The sequence below is a fragment of the Rhizomucor pusillus genome (assembly GCF_041956525.1).
Source record: "Rhizomucor pusillus strain CBS 183.67 unplaced genomic scaffold VTP01scaffold_1, whole genome shotgun sequence".
NCBI lineage: Eukaryota > Fungi > Mucoromycota > Mucoromycetes > Mucorales > Lichtheimiaceae > Rhizomucor > Rhizomucor pusillus.
In genome coordinates, this window is record NW_027192143.1 from 1,112,457 (window position 1) to 1,127,895 (window position 15,439).

Sequence of the window (15,439 nt, forward strand, 5' to 3'; positions counted from 1 at the left end):
GGCTCTCTCTCTCTCTCTCTCTCTCTCTCTCTCTCTATGCATAAACACACGATGTGATCTCGGTTCGGGGAAAAAGGATTAGGAGCCCTTACACGGAGTAGTAAAAAAGTGTTATGAGGACGTGTTAAGCATCCAGGAGCGGGGCTCTGCTAGGATGGGGGTCCTTGAACGGAGCTTCTTGCCAGCAATCAATTGGTGCCGAGCAAATCACACTTGCGCGTCATCCAAATGAGGGTGTGCCACACTCGTCGAGGGATTCTTCTAGCAGTAGCAAACCTTAAATTTGGGAACGCATCATTGTGTAAAAGTCAAACCCGTGACAGGGTCGTGCATCGGTTATAAATGGAGCGCGATAATCATTGTCTTTTTACCTTTTTCTTCTTTTCTTTCCTACATTCTTTCTTTTTTCCTTTTTCTCTTTTTACCTTTTCTTCTATCTTCTCTTAAATTCCTTCCTATTGTTCTCTAAGCCTTTTCAGAGTTATGGATATTCGTAACTTACTTAATCAAGACGATCAGCAGATGCTCTTGCGAACGACGAGAACTTCCTCCGTCTCTTCCATCAGCAATGCTTCTTCTGTTGAATATGACAAACCTTTCGAATGCACCTGGGATAATTGCGGCAAGTCCTTCTCGCGCAGATCCGACCTTTCGCGCCATCGACGCATCCACACCGGCGAACGTCCTTACCGCTGCGAATGGCCCGGCTGCGGCAAACAGTTTATTCAGCGATCGGCTTTGACAGTTCACTACAGAACTCACACAGGCGAACGCCCACACGTTTGCGAGTACGAGTCGTGCGGCAAGTCGTTCAGTGACGTATGTAATACTTTCTCTCATGCTCTCCAATACGAGCATAATTGAAACTAAATTTCTCCTTTCTCTTTGTACAGTCATCTTCTCTTGCAAGACATCGCCGCACTCACACTGGAAAGCGACCCTATGTCTGCGACTTTCCTGACTGCGGCAGATCGTTCACTCGGAAGACGACTCTCTCCCGTCATCAGCGATGCCATGATTCTGACATTTTTAGGTAAAATCCGGACGAATTACTCTCCCCCGAAGAACAACACACTAAAACAACATTTGTCCTCATTTAGAATGAACAGAAGCTCACCGCAATCTCCGCTTAATGGCATCCTACCAAGCTCTCCCACCACTAGCGATTCAGAAGCCGATGTTCCTCCCAGCCCTCCAACTACACCGCCTACTCGACAACAAGCGTCGGTCGACGGATATTACTCAATCCCCCTTGCACCCTATTCTCAGCATATCGACCGATCGCAACCTTATTCTCCTCATGCTTCTGCCCCTGTCGCTAGGCAACATCGGCCCTGGAGCGTGCCAGAGTTTCCCTCATGCTACAACTTTCCTTACCCGCTTGCCGCTCGCCAATCCTACGGCACCTCTTTCTCAATCAATTTCCATTAATTACACGGTGCATGCTTGAAGCATACGCTGCAGCTCTCATCTTTTCCCATTCCTCATATGCGTGCATATTGAAATGGGTTAATCCTTTATCATCATTTGTCTCTGTACATACCTCTTTTTTTCTTTTCTCTCTATCTCTCTCTCTTCTCCCTCCCTATCTCCATTTCTTTTCTTTCCTCAATCTTCTCTTCTGATCACCCTATCTCTTCTCTATTTTTCTGACCAACTTCTTTTTATTTTTCTTTTTTTCTTTTACTTGTCTAACACTCTATCTCTCCTCTCACTACCTTTTTTTTACCTCTTTTTTCTCTTCTCACATAGCCTGATTAGACATCTCTCATAGCGCATCTTCTCCTTTTTTTTTCTTCTTACCCTGCATCTATGGTTTTCACACACATATGCTTGTCCACCTCATTTCTTTCTCCTCCAAAGAGTTCTGCCATCAACCTGCCATGTTATGCCCTATTTTCTCATGTATGCTTCGAACTCTTTATAGACATCCTTTTTGCTATCTGCTTTTAAATTCTTCCACATTAAATCATTATCAAGCAAGCAAAATCTGATAATTTTTTACGCGTGAAATACCATGGTCATATGAAAGCGGACATGACAACGCTTAAAACACTGCGTAGCATAATATCTACTGCGTTTCCGATCCCGTTCTTGGGCTCAATCCCTTTGATGGAGAAGAACTGTTACGCAAGTATAATTGCTGTCACGATTCTTTGAAGATTTACTCTCACGCTGTTACGTAAATGACTTTCCGGATAATAACTGTAAATGATTGATGTCTTAATTTGAGTTAAGCTTGCATACCTGTGTTACATGAGAAATGACTACGGAAAGTATTTCGGCCTATGCTATTGTGGATGCAAACATATACAACTCCCTTGTAATGCACGTAATGTCCGCTTTATTGTGGAACGCGAAGTTAGAGAAATCGAAGAAAATCAACATCGTTTCATTCGATAGATGATATAACAGGATAGGATAACAGAGGTATTTACATTCAAGCAAACTTCTGAGCATTTGTTCGAACCCATTCTGCGACAGCAGTGCGGTCTCTCTCAAGCCACTTTGCATTCACTTTAGCGCCTTCGAGAGCTTGCTGCAGAGGACGGGCAAATTCCTTGGTATCCTTGTCAGCAAAAAATGCTTCGATCTCGGAGATCTTGTCGAAACTAGTGAATCCACCGACGACCGAACGCACGGCAGCACCAAACAGACTCAGTGACTTGGAAAACTTTGCATGGAGATCGCTGTAATTTTCCTTGAAGAAACTCCAGAACAGATCTCGGCCATCAGGGTTGACACCCAATCTAAAACCAAGCGTCAACTTGCAACATCATGATAGCTTCTCATACATAATACTTACGAACGGAATACGTATAGCGAGTCTTGTCCACGGATCTGCTTCTCATCCAAGCTCATGTGCAGGAATCTTTCGACCAGCTCGGAACTCTTTGGACCACCAAGTGCATTGAGTGCAATCATTCTTTGATCAATGGGTAGAGACTCGTCGTTGTAAATCTTCAAGATGCTCTCCCACACCTTCTTCTCTTCTGTGCTGTCATCTTCGGCGGCTGTCAAGACGATGCTATACACGGAGCCGCGCAAATTAGGATGCAACGCGCTCAAGTCGCCTTCCACAAATGCCCAAAAGCGCTTCTTAGCTTCTTCAATGGTCTGCGTGTCTTTGGACTTGCCAGCATTAGCAATGGCAAGTACTCGCATCAAACTTGTCTTGTAATCTTCGTTTTCTGCAAATTCCCATCCAAGCTTGTGAGCAAGGGGCGAGAACAAGCTGCGACGCAAAGCCTTGAGACCGTCGCGGATCTCTTCCGGTTCGTTCGCCCATACGCCAAGAACGTTGCTGAGATGAGCGCTCAACTGAGATCGCACGCTAGATCGGATGGTTAATCGATGCTTCAATAAATTATTAGGACCAATATCTTACAAGTAATCTTCTTCGTTCACAAAGGCTTGTGCAAGTTCGAGGAATGCAGTCGTGGTTTGTTCGCCACTGACACAGAGATTACCAGCATCGGCTAAGAGACCGATACGGTCTGCGGTGTTGCGCAATAAACCATCTTTGCCTTTCTTGACCTCCTCACCCAGAAGTTTGATGACCTCCATGGGATAGTTGACTCGATAGACTCCTGTGTGGCCTGCATTCAATTTGAAGGCACCGGTCTGTGGGACGGCGAAAGATTGGGATTTTTCAGTCAGGGTATGAGCATCCACTTTCTCGGGAGTCAAAATTGCGAGTGGGTTCCACCAGATCTGGCTTCAGAAACCTTAATTTGAGATGCTAGCCTGCAAGACAAAGCTTATAAATAGACTTACTCGTCTTCATCTTTTTTCAGGTCACCGGTAGACAGATAACGCGATTGAGTGACAGTAATAGAGCCCTTTTCCTTCTGCTCCACAGTCAAGACGGGGTACTATGCAGACTAGTTAGCTGGATATTTAGGAGAGAAGTATCCATCTTAGCACTTACCCCGACTTGCTTTGTCCACAAAGTCATAAATTTAGAAACATCAACGCCGGCTTCTTCACTGAGTGCCTTCCACAAGTCGCCAGTTGAAGCATTGGCGAGTTTGTGTCGAGCCAAATAACGTCTGACACCTGCTAAAAACGTGTCTACACCGAGCCATGAACTCAACATGCGAATAACACTAGCTCCTTTGTAGTAGGAGATGGCATCAAAGATTTGGTGGATTTCAGCTGGATCGTTAACCTTGACTTCAATGGGATGAGACGAGCGGAGTGCATCAAGATTGAGGGCACGGGGCATATCTTCATTGACGAATGAGACCCACACCTCCCATTCAGGGAAGATATGGTCAACAGCTAACCATCCGACCCAAGTGGCAAAACCTTCATTGAGCCACAAATGTTCCCACCATTCCATGGTCACCTAGAGAACAGGCGTTATTCATTTTTGAACGCTCTGTTGTAAATAGGACATACCAGGTTGCCAAACCATTGATGAGCAAGCTCGTGGCAGACTGTGTAAGCAGTGCTCTTCTTGAACTGGATGCTAGAAGACTTCTCGTCGTACAAGAGCTAGAGTTTTTGCATGATTAGTACCACACCTTGAAAAAGATTGCACTTATATTTTATTTACCGCGACGGTTCTGTAAGTGACGAGGCCCCAATTTTCCATAGCACCTAAGGAGTACATTAGCATACAGTTTAATTGAATGCAGCTCCGCATTTACTACTCACCTGCTTCAAAATCGGGAATGGCAACCATATCGATTTTCGGCAAAGGATAGGGCTCACCGAAAACCTTGGCAAAGTACTCGATTGCTTTGGTCGCTACGTTCAATGCATGTCGACCTTGTTCGACACTGCCAGGCAGAGTGTAGACACGAGTGCGGATCGGGTGACCATTGTGTTCGCCAGTCGTGAAGGCTTCAATGTATTCAAAAGGACCGACAACGAACGCTACGAGGTAGGTACTCATTGGAGGTGTAACAGCGAATTTGACCTCCTTCCATTTGTTTGCGTCACCAACATCCTTGCCGGATTGCTCATGCTTTCCAAACTCTGTTCCCTTCTCCACGGCAAGGTACGGCTTTTCTGATACTACGTTCATGTTTGAGAGAGCTGTCAATTCAGTCGGAACAATGAGCGTGATATCAAAAGTTGCTTTAAGAGCAGGCTGTGACAGAAATTTCAGTATTCGAGAAGTCTCTCCGTCTATAACCAGAGCTAAACCTCATACCTCGTCCCAGCATGGGAAAGCGCGGCGAGCATCGGTGGCCTCGAATTGAGTAGTGGCCAAATAGCTATCCCAACATTGTAAGTAATTTAAATGTGAATATAACATTTACAGTCTTACCGCGTGTTTCCTTCAGCATCCTTATAGGAAGAACGATAGAAACCAGCCATGTTATCGTTTAACGTGCCCTCAAAAGTCAATTCGAGCACAGCTTTGGAATTGGCAGGTGCTCCTTGCTCAAACTTCAATGTAGCCAAATCCTTCTTCTCGTCATAAGATATATCTGTTGCACTTTGCCTACAGACGCAAGGAACACGTTAGACCTCTCTCCGTTGTCTCTTTCGGACCAAGCAACCTACTTAGTCTCCGTCTTCAGACTGGCTAAAGCGAGTGTAGCAGAATGAATCTTGACGTCGTGCGTGTTAAGAACAATTTTTGTAGAATCTTCATTTACTTGCAAGCTACCCAAACAAAACGTAAGGTGTTTGTTCTCTGGTAAAAAGCTAGCTAGCAGGACTTACTCAATCTTGACTTTGCCGTGGAAGACAAAGGTTTCCAGATCAGGCTTCAAGGTCAATTCATAGTGCAAAGGCTTAACGTTGGTAGGCAGAACTTGGCGCTCTTCAGTAGACATATTCGACCGAAACAAGGGTAACAGGTAAGCAAAAAGAAGAACAAGGCCAGAAACCAGGAGTCTACGCGTCCACCGAGACATGAATGGGGGCGACTAACGTCCGACCAGCTTTGACAGCAAGCGCCGCGTCCCCGCTGCCTCCGGTGGGATCCCCGCATTAGGAAACTTTTGGCGCACTAGGCAAACAAGTCAGGTCTGCCACACAAAAAAGAGCGTTTTTATTCCGAGTACCCGGCTGCAGGCTTCTTAGCGTCCACGTTTTTCGAATGCGGTCTGGTCGCACCTGCTCAAATCGTTATTTCGAATGCAATGTGATAGAGTTGAATGGTAAACGGCATTAATGTTTTTATGTATTATCGGATGAGTCCGAACTTCTGGTTACTATCATCCATGGATGTGAAAATCATCTTTGCTTTGCTGTCTGTTCAATTATTAAGCTAGACTTCTTGTATTTTCTCCTTCTTCGTTTGTATTGAAATCGTAGCTGCTATACCTGAACGTAGCAGTCGCTTCCCTTGATTCAGTTTGGATGTTTGCAGTAGTCGCCTCTAGTTCCTTCACTCTGATATATCATATTGCATGTAGGTACCGTATAAGATGTCAGAAACAACATTTTGAAACGAGAGTATTGCTTTCCAATGTTTTTGTACCGAAAATGCCCCTTCTAAACGTTAAATGGATCGACAGCTCCCTGTTCATACTTAGCACTACTGTTCTCAGCTTGTTTTTTATCACCATCCAAAATTGAAAATGCTTATTTAAAAAAATACATACTCTCTATCAGTGTTTGCAGTGGATCAAGAATCCGTAATTTATCCTTGTGTTATACTTTACATATCGTAATGGAAAACACCAAATCGGAAGCACAGTTTTGCAGGAAAAATCGCGGACTACAGCGTACCTATGTCTATCCTTGATGTTTTATATTTATATTAAGCTCTCCTCAGCGTGCTGTGGAGAAGCTTTGAGCGCCCACGTAGCCTGGCTAATCAAGCTATCCAAAACCATGTGATGTTTAGCATCAGGAGGGATAGGAACTGCTTCTCTTTACTGAAAAGGGAACCAAACGTTTAACTATACAGTGAATCTTTGCTTTGGACTCCCTTAGGCATCATGAAAGTGAATGATGGTTATTGTACACGTCTCTACTACGCGTTGATCTAATACCGGTCTGTAGAGCAAGCCGAATCCAAGTGTACAATATAGTACAGTAGTAATATCAGTTAAACAGGCTCCAGTCATTACGGAAAAACCATGGAAATATTTGAAAGAAAATAAAGTGTCCACGTACGCATAAGAGAGAAAAACATTTCTAATATTACAAAGCTTCGACATATGCAGGAAATGTAAACAGCTTTCTGCAATGGTGTGGCAATAGGTTGTACAGCCGAAGCGCCGAAAAGAGGGTGAAGCCGGCCTGACTGTCTTTTGCACTTGGTTAACGAAATGTCACTCACTTCCGTTGTTGTGAAAGCAAGAGCCAAGCACACTGCTACAGTAATCTGGTGCCACGGCCTCGGTGATTCTGGCCACGGCTGGTCCTTCTTGGCTGAGGAATTGTCGAACTTGTTCCCCTACGTGAAGTGGATCTTGCCTAATGCGTAAGTCGCTAATGTCTTCAGGTACACTGCAATCCACAGTCCTCACATAATCATAGACCTTCTATCCCCATCACTTTGAACGGAGGCATGCGAATGCCTGGTAAGTTTACAAGAGCCGGCTAAATTTGATCTGGATATTACTAACCAGTAACTCTCTAATCTTGCAGGCTGGTTTGACCTTACCGGTCTTGATAAGTCCAGCTTGGAAATGGAGGATCAGAAAGGTATCCTCTCCTCCGTTGCAGCAGGTAACTTGCTACAGTCCATTTGATGCCATGATAGACTTAGTGAACACAAAATTTCAGTTAGCAGCATTATTCGTGAAGAGATAGATAGTGGCATTCCAAGCAACAGAGTGGTTCTTGGTGGTTTTTCTCAAGGTATCTTTTTGTTCTGGCTACTGAACCTTACATTGCCGATATTTATATGGTTAAAACCCTTTAAGGATGCGCACTTTCTCTTTTGACGGCTGTCACATCTGAGATCAAGCTCGGAGCAGTTGTCGGATGCAGCGGATGGTTGCCGCTATCCAACAAAGTAGAATCGGTATGTTTGTTAAAAGTTTATGCTTACAACGAGCAACTAAGGATATATTTGCTCGTAGATGGCAACCGATGCTAACAAGAAAACGCCGATCCTCATGTGCCACGGCGATGCTGATCCTGTCGTGCGATTTGAATTTGGACAAGAATCTGCCAGCTTCTTGAAGAAGCTCGGCCACAATGTCAACTTCCAAGCATATCCTGGCCTTGTACATTCGGCTAACCCCAAGGAACTGAGCGATATTGCTGCATTTCTGAAAGAGCATATTCCTCCTGTAGATGAGTAATAACTACAATCTCTTTCTTTATTATCATTTTCCAACAAGTTCTCGTGTTTCCTGCTCATTTTGTGTCAAATCCTCTGAGACGTATTTGTCCATGAGCTAGAAAACAAAATCGTCAATGGTTATGTACAAAAATATAGCAACCTCTCACGAAGACCTACCTCTTGTCTCCTTCTGTTCACTAGGTATTGTTCCACTTCTCGTCTGTTCGGTACATGCATATTCGCGTTATAGTTTTCAATTTCTCTCACGTTTTCTTCGTCGGCAGTTTGTGCATCTGCTTCCGCTTCCGCTTCTTCTAGTAATTCCTTTTCTTTTTCTTCTTCATATCGCAAGAGCTCTCCATCTTCTTCGTCCCGATATCCATAATAATCCGCATCAATACTTTTATAGATTTCTGTTCGTGATCGTCCTTGGGGTTCTACGGCTATATCCAGGGAATAACGTTGGATATGATGGATTTCACTTGTCTTTCAAAATAGGTACCTTCTTCCTGTTCAAAGAGCTCTCGTACTCCAGGTAAATCCCGTGCTCGTCCAAAGTACCTATGTACTGCATTACAGGACACTGTAAACAACCTTTAGAATTCTTTGCTTATCTTACTTGTATCCGCGGTTGCCGGGGACTTCTCTTCCTTCCTTGTCAATCACTTTGGGAGCTCGCTTAGATACACTGTTAGCTTCATATCGATGCAGATGAAGTTAAATCAACTTACTGAATAGTTGCCACCTCCAAGCTCTCTTATCCGTCTTTCCCAATGGTATTTTTCTCGCAAAAGCTTATTGATTTCGTCGTTGAGATCGCGTACTTGATAGTCAGATAGACCCACTGGGAAAAACTGTCAGGACCGACCGGTACAGACATGTTGATCGCGATCTTACCGTCCTGGATCTTTGTTACTTTTCTTGAAATCTCGCTAAGAATTTGACGTCTCCACTTTTCGCACTCGCCGATCGTGTTCACGCTGGAGGCCATTCCCGGCCGCTTTTCTTTCTTTTTACTGATTAAGCCCAATTCCGCTGCCTGGGCTTCGCGAAATCGATAAAGCATCGATTGTGCTTTCTCTTCATTACGCGCCTGTAAATATTACACGTTTGTCAGACGGAAATTACTGAAGAGGTTGCATTTCGCGACGTACCATCCCTATAGACTTGGATTTGAAGCAGAAGAATAACGACGAGGTAGAGCAATATGGGTTAAAACCTGCGTGAACCTTTGCTGCGATGTGAAGTCCGACGCCAAAAACAGCTCGGTGGATACCTAGCTGTCAGCAGAGTTTGCAGGTTGGAAAGTCTTTTTTTACCGCTGTTACTACTATGTTTATATGTTCCTTAATCAAGAGCTTGCAAGATTATAGACACGTATTTCCGAGTCATCTGCGGCGATCTTCGCACTGTCGCTACAGAGTATTTATAGACTCCATACAACAAACGCGATGGAATCTCCGTCGCTAGGAACCTTGGAATCATTAATCAGCTTCACTATCCTTTCTTGCTTTGTAAAAGCCTTCCTGCAGAAGTCCCGATAAATATGAGAGGATGACATCCAAAGGTTCAACGTAGGAAATGAGGAAGGTATGTAGCGGCTGCAGAATCAGGGATTAGTACTCTTGATTTTTACACTTGTATCGGTAACATTTATTTCTGGATATTTAAGCAATGAGTTATGAAACTGTTGGAGAAAATCCAGATGAACCTATCTATTGTGCTCGTGTCTGTAAGTCAGGCAAGAACCCAACCTTTCTGGTCCATTGCAGTCACTGACGGAGTCGCAATTCCGTAAACAGCAACAAAGTTTCAAATTTTAAAGGAATTGTCCACCCGCAGTAAATCATAGCGCTGGCCGCATGAGATTGTGAAGAAGAAGGAAGGACTATGCGAAGGTCAACGACGCATCTTCGACAAGCGTCAAAACTTCTGTCTCGCTCAAGAACCAGACGACACCCTCCAAAGCCGGCCACGACCTGGGAATATCACTTTCGTGCGATGTTACTGGCATTTGACACTCCTTGGACGCAAGCAGCCCACGTACGACATTCGCAGCCTCCGCGTTTATACCAATGTAATCGAAGTTTGCGCAAGCTATCGACTGCAACAGCAATAGTTGCACGTAAACCACTGCCTTCCGAACAAGAAGACATGCCTCTCCACCAGTTGTTACCTGCATTCGACCTTACACAACACATTACACTCTCGCACCTGGACAGGGCAGTTCGCGAAAGACGCGCAGAAAGTGCCTGGCAGCTATTTAAGACACTTGTCGATCGAAAGGAATCGCCAGTTTACGTGCCACTTGCACTTTGCTCAGGATTATATTCTGTCTTAACGTATGCGAGGACATTAGCTGGTCAGGGCCCGTCAGAATACCGGCAGAAGCAAATTGAACAGCTTTTACAATATGTAGAACAGGAATACGATGTTCCTCAGCATCAATTTATTCCAATGTGCGAGGTCATTGAAGTTGCACCATATAAACTTTTGCGACAAGCTCTCCGACAGAACGACTGTGAGCTTGCCTGGAGTGTATATCGGCAGATGCTAGAAAACGGTCCGATGGACGACGTGAAAAAACTGACTCGCAACACCTATTTTCAACTTATGGCATTGGTCTACAAAGATCCAGATTTATCCTGGGAGGAGAAAAAGAGACGGGCGCGACTAATAGCAAAGACACATGCAGGGACAGAAGAATACAACAGAAGACTTACAGCGAACGAGATTCTACTTATTGGCAAAATTTATTCTTTGTATCGGAATGGACCGAAGATCTTTGGACAGGAGAAAGTAACGAAACTCGAAATGCTGTCATCGGATGCCCTAGCCGAGCTAGTCTGGCGCCTTACGGAATTTTCTGACGCGGAGCGAGCGTACGTCTTAGTAAATCGCGTGTACGAAAACAGGCGGCTGCAGGGCGATCAGTTTACCACAGCTGACGAGCCGGCTTATCTGAATCTAGCGAACGAGCTACGGGAACAACGGCAATACGCGAAAGCACTGGGATATCTTGAAGTCATGCTGAAAGCTGGCATACCTCTCAGTTTGCGATCGTATAATCTGATGATCCGGATCTTTGCGGACCAAGCTTCAGAAAATCCTCGATACGCCGACAAGGCACAGTTAATATACGAATCAATGATTAATCTCGGCATATCACCGGACATTGCGACGTATTCCGAAGTTATGAAAGCTCACGCGGCTACTGGCGATCTCAAGAAAGTGGTTTATCTGTACTACAAGATGCTCGAATCCAACATTCAACCCAATGTATATACTTTCTCTATCTTGATAAATGGGTTCTCCAAACTAGGCGATGCAAGAAATGTGATTCGGTGGTTCCAAACAATGATGAAGCATGATGTAGAGCCAAACGAAGTGATTATCACCTGTGCAATGAAGGCGTTCCGGCCGAGAAAGAGGGAGCATCAAGATATTGGCAAGGTGGCCGAGAGGATCGCGAAAGAAGCCATCGGTGCAGGTGTTAAGGCGGATACGGCACTGTATACCATCTTGCTGCGTATGCAAGCTGAGTTGCATGGTCTCAGAGGTGCGCTGTCGGTTCACCAAGAAATGCTAGACAAACACGTCGAAGCCAACGCATACACTTATACCTCTCTTATCTATGTCTGTGGCAAGAATCAAGTGCCGGATACTGCCCAAAAGATCTTCGAGTTGATGAAAAGGAGTCGACGCCATTTGCCGAATACTGTTACTTACTGCGCACTCATGGATGCATGGTCGAGAGCTCGAAGACCGGATATGATCAAGATGGTTGTTGACGAATTCTTAAAAGAGCTCCGAGCTAACGACCATGGTGGTCGTCTCTGGATAGATGCAAAAATACAAGCATTTGTAGATAATGCCACACTGTAGATAGTACAATTCTTTTCCTTTGTATTTTCTTGGATACCACTTCTTTTTTTCCAATATTACAACTTTGATTGCTCAAATATAGCCACACCCCAGAATTTGGAGGGATCCAATAAGCGCTTGGCTTTGACCGATGTGCCTAGTCTGTCAAGACGCTCGATATCTTGCTTGTCCAGAGTAACCTGCTGGAAATTTTGGATAATGCGCGAAGGTGTAACCGATTTTGGAATGACTGAGGTGCCTCTTTGAATACCCCAAGCTAGAAGCACTTGGGCAGGAGTCGTCTTGTGCTTGGTAGCGATAGATGACTATCGAGGAATATAGCATTACTTTTCAATGCGCTCAGCAAAGCTAGAAATCAAGACTTACTACTGCTCCATCTTCCATAACAGGAGAGGCTGTGCTTCCAAGAGGAGAGTATGCAGTCACTGTAACAAATCAAGCAAGTGTCTCAGTGCTTCATTATCTCCACAGCTACATGCTTCGGTCAAGATACCATGAATGTTATGCTTGGCACAATAATTTACGAGGTCCCACTGCGGGAAATGAGGATGTAATTCAACTTGCAGAACTGCAGGTACAATCTTTGCTGTCTTTAACAGCTTCTCCAAATGATGAATCGTAAAGTTGCTCACACCAATAGCTCTCACGCGAGGACCCACAAGCTTTTCCATGGCCTATGATATTCACGATATGTCATTACGTGATGGGTATTGCTTAAAATGGTAATAATCCCAATGCCCTTACCGCGTAGGTCTCTGTAAAATCTGTCGAGTCCAGGGCGATGTTACCATTGGCATCCTTTGGAAAGTTTTTTGCCGATGGTTGAAACGCAACGTGCCTGAGCATGGATCAAAGCGTCAAACGATGCTTTAACGATAACAAAATCAGGCATGTTAAATCCAAATGTTTCTCACCAGTGCATAAGATACAAGTCAAGATATTCAACCTGTAAATTTGCTAGAGACTTTTTCAGTGCAGCTTCTACAAGATCGGGTCTATGACAGGTGTTCCATCTTCGATGCAGTTGAATATATGAGTACAGATATCTTAAAGACTTTTTGAACAAACTTTACAGCTTTGTAGTGATGAAAAGCTCTTCACGAGGAATTCCACTGTCCTTGATAGCTTGGCCAACTTCTTTTTCATTGCGATCTTTACAGAAATATTCATTTTAATATTCCTACAGGGCAATGTTTCAATGTTCTGTAACTTACAGACAAAAGCGGTGTCAATGTGGCGATATCTTTATGAGGGGAATACGAAAAAAAATTTTGGCATGTATCTTAGCAACAAGTGATCACTGCGGGGATACTTCAGCAGATATTTACCCAGCCTGAAGTGCAGTGAGGACTGCATCGTAGACTTCGTTAGGCTTCGACTGCCAAGTTCCGAGTCCCTAGATATATGATGTCAGCCTTAAATTATTAAGCAATTTTAAATTACGGGAGGAGCGGTACCATGGCGGGAATCTCGGCACCCGTATTACTGAATATATCAGCATGTTAATATACGTGGATGAGATACAAAATATCGGGAATACTTGCAGCTTGAATTTCTGACCCAAAGACATGTGTGAAAGAGAGATGGATTAGAATTTCAGGTGTTGCTCTCAAATTGGTTGACGGAGTTCCTTACTGTCCGCATGAATACAGTGCCGACGATCATCGTTGGTGCGTTGTTATTCTTTTGCCTTCTTTGCGATGTCAAACAAGGAAGGTCTTGGTAAGCAAGTACCCGTTGTACACCTAGATCTTGAATATTCCGAGCTTAACTGGACTAGACAAGTATCTCCATAACTTGCCTCGCAACACGCAGGGAGGGTCCTCTTCAACGCTTCGAGGACCGAGAGCGCCTGCCAAGCCTGCGAAGTGGCGATCGGCTGCTAGCAATGATGCAAAAGATCCTCGCGACGATCTTGTATACCCAAAGCAGAAGAAACTGGGCATTAACGATGGAATACGCGACCAGGTGGGCCGGTTGCAAGAGGCAACAGGAACTGTGGTTTCTGCTGCCAAAGCTGTTACTGCCGCTCCCGCAAGACCCGCTCCTCCACCGAAACCTGCCATAAGCAGGAAACCCTCGACACCTCCTTTAGTAACGAAACCACAGACTGCTGTGGTTGCTTTTGAAGCATCGTTGGATCCACGAAGACGACCTCATCCTCCTCGACCACCACCGCAAACTCCACCAAAACCTTCCTCACCTGTCAACCTGCAGCAGCGCACTGCTATTCCTTCCTATTCTTCTTCTTCTTCTACTTCTTCGGACGCAGCGCAACATCCATCTTCACCCAGACCAGACTCGCCGTCGTCACCGCAACAATCTTCACCGCGAGTAGCTGCATCCTCGTCTTCCACATCATCGCCCAACGAACGAGTTAGTGTGCCAAATCCACTGTATGCGGGTGTAAGCTGTGCAGGATGTGGCAAACCTATCAGCGGTCGAGTTATTCGAGTAGATCACAATCAGTGGCATGTGGATTGTTTCAAGTGCAAGCATTGTGGACAGGACTTGGAGCACGTTGCGTTCTATTCCAAAGACGGACAACCATACTGCGCCCTCGACTACCACGAGCTATTTAGCACACGATGCGACTATTGTGATACACCTATAGAAGAAGTACGTGGAATCAGAGCGCGGAAACGTTGAGAGATCTGTTAGCTAACAGCGTGCAGAAATCTATCAACGCGTTGGGCAAGCACTACCACATGGGACACTTTTTCTGCCGTGGGTGCAGCAAGCCGTTCGGAGAATCGGACGCGTTCATGGTGCATGATGGACATGCCTACTGCGAGAAAGATTACATGGCCAAGTTTGGACACAAGTGTATGGGCTGCGGCGAGTACATCACTGGCGAGTTTATCGGTGCTCTGGGAGGTGATTGGCACAAGGAATGCTTTGTCTGTGCGGTAACTTTAGATTTTTACAAACCGAGAAATGGTCCTAGTATTCACATGAAAATCACTTGCTAGGATTGTGGCAAAGCGTTCGAGTCGGCTACATTTTATGTGAGGAATAACAGACCATTTTGCCATCTACACTTTAAGGCAGGAGGCAAAGTCTGTTACCGGTGCAACGAGGTCATCGATGGTAGAGGCGCCACTGCGTTTGGCAAGGATTATCATACTCATCATTTCCAGTGTGCGAGATGTTCCAAACTACTATCATCAAGAGTCCCAGGTACTACAATTACTTCCAGTCTCACCATGAAAAGTCCGTATATTCATTACCCCTCACACTTATTTTTAAAAAAGGAATGTGGCAGGAAGGTGCACCGGGAGAACTTGTATGCAAACTGTGTGCTAGGACGCAGAGCTGAAATGTTGAACAAACATACACAGTTTATTA

General features: G+C 44.8%; 7 protein-coding genes across 7 annotated transcripts; 4 read left to right on the top strand and 3 right to left on the bottom strand.

The window, feature by feature from the left end:
• Window positions 1-483: 483 nt before the first annotated feature.
• On the top strand, window positions 484-1,431 carry VTP01DRAFT_488 (uncharacterized protein; the record flags this gene model as incomplete). Its single annotated transcript, XM_069383609.1, has 3 exons — window positions 484-819; window positions 894-1,033; window positions 1,101-1,431. 3 exons carry the CDS (start codon window positions 484-486, stop codon window positions 1,429-1,431), a joined length of 807 nt encoding a protein of 268 aa, XP_069244908.1.
• Window positions 1,432-2,440: 1,009 nt separating this feature from the next.
• VTP01DRAFT_489 (uncharacterized protein) lies at window positions 2,441-5,795 on the bottom strand (the record flags this gene model as incomplete). Its single annotated transcript, XM_069383620.1, has 12 exons — window positions 2,441-2,750; window positions 2,807-3,334; window positions 3,389-3,718; window positions 3,778-3,875; window positions 3,932-4,351; window positions 4,405-4,500; window positions 4,562-4,605; window positions 4,663-5,101; window positions 5,165-5,228; window positions 5,282-5,458; window positions 5,521-5,622; window positions 5,683-5,795. The coding sequence occupies 12 exons, from the start codon at window positions 5,793-5,795 to the stop codon at window positions 2,441-2,443; spliced, it is 2,721 nt and encodes a 906-aa protein (XP_069244909.1).
• Window positions 5,796-7,241: 1,446 nt separating this feature from the next.
• VTP01DRAFT_490 (uncharacterized protein) lies at window positions 7,242-8,225 on the top strand (the record flags this gene model as incomplete). Its single annotated transcript, XM_069383632.1, has 6 exons — window positions 7,242-7,396; window positions 7,453-7,496; window positions 7,564-7,644; window positions 7,702-7,776; window positions 7,842-7,942; window positions 8,001-8,225. 6 exons carry the CDS (start codon window positions 7,242-7,244, stop codon window positions 8,223-8,225), a joined length of 681 nt encoding a protein of 226 aa, XP_069244910.1.
• A 24-nt stretch (window positions 8,226-8,249) lies between these two features.
• Window positions 8,250-9,363, bottom strand: VTP01DRAFT_491 (uncharacterized protein; the record flags this gene model as incomplete). The annotated part of the gene is made up of 7 exons (XM_069383643.1): window positions 8,250-8,321; window positions 8,384-8,649; window positions 8,709-8,767; window positions 8,826-8,884; window positions 8,938-9,050; window positions 9,104-9,299; window positions 9,361-9,363. The coding sequence occupies 7 exons, from the start codon at window positions 9,361-9,363 to the stop codon at window positions 8,250-8,252; spliced, it is 768 nt and encodes a 255-aa protein (XP_069244911.1).
• Window positions 9,364-10,207: 844 nt separating this feature from the next.
• On the top strand, window positions 10,208-12,091 carry VTP01DRAFT_492 (uncharacterized protein; the record flags this gene model as incomplete). The annotated part of the gene is made up of 1 exon (XM_069383654.1): window positions 10,208-12,091. One exon carries the CDS (start codon window positions 10,208-10,210, stop codon window positions 12,089-12,091), a length of 1,884 nt encoding a protein of 627 aa, XP_069244912.1.
• A 56-nt stretch (window positions 12,092-12,147) lies between these two features.
• Window positions 12,148-13,661, bottom strand: VTP01DRAFT_493 (uncharacterized protein; the record flags this gene model as incomplete). Its single annotated transcript, XM_069383665.1, has 10 exons — window positions 12,148-12,396; window positions 12,458-12,516; window positions 12,585-12,765; window positions 12,836-12,929; window positions 13,006-13,104; window positions 13,165-13,243; window positions 13,306-13,334; window positions 13,420-13,487; window positions 13,549-13,576; window positions 13,636-13,661. 10 exons carry the CDS (start codon window positions 13,659-13,661, stop codon window positions 12,148-12,150), a joined length of 912 nt encoding a protein of 303 aa, XP_069244913.1.
• A 130-nt stretch (window positions 13,662-13,791) lies between these two features.
• Window positions 13,792-15,410, top strand: VTP01DRAFT_494 (uncharacterized protein; the record flags this gene model as incomplete). The annotated part of the gene is made up of 5 exons (XM_069383676.1): window positions 13,792-13,813; window positions 13,872-14,710; window positions 14,767-15,000; window positions 15,064-15,271; window positions 15,346-15,410. 5 exons carry the CDS (start codon window positions 13,792-13,794, stop codon window positions 15,408-15,410), a joined length of 1,368 nt encoding a protein of 455 aa, XP_069244914.1.
• Window positions 15,411-15,439: the final 29 nt, after the last annotated feature.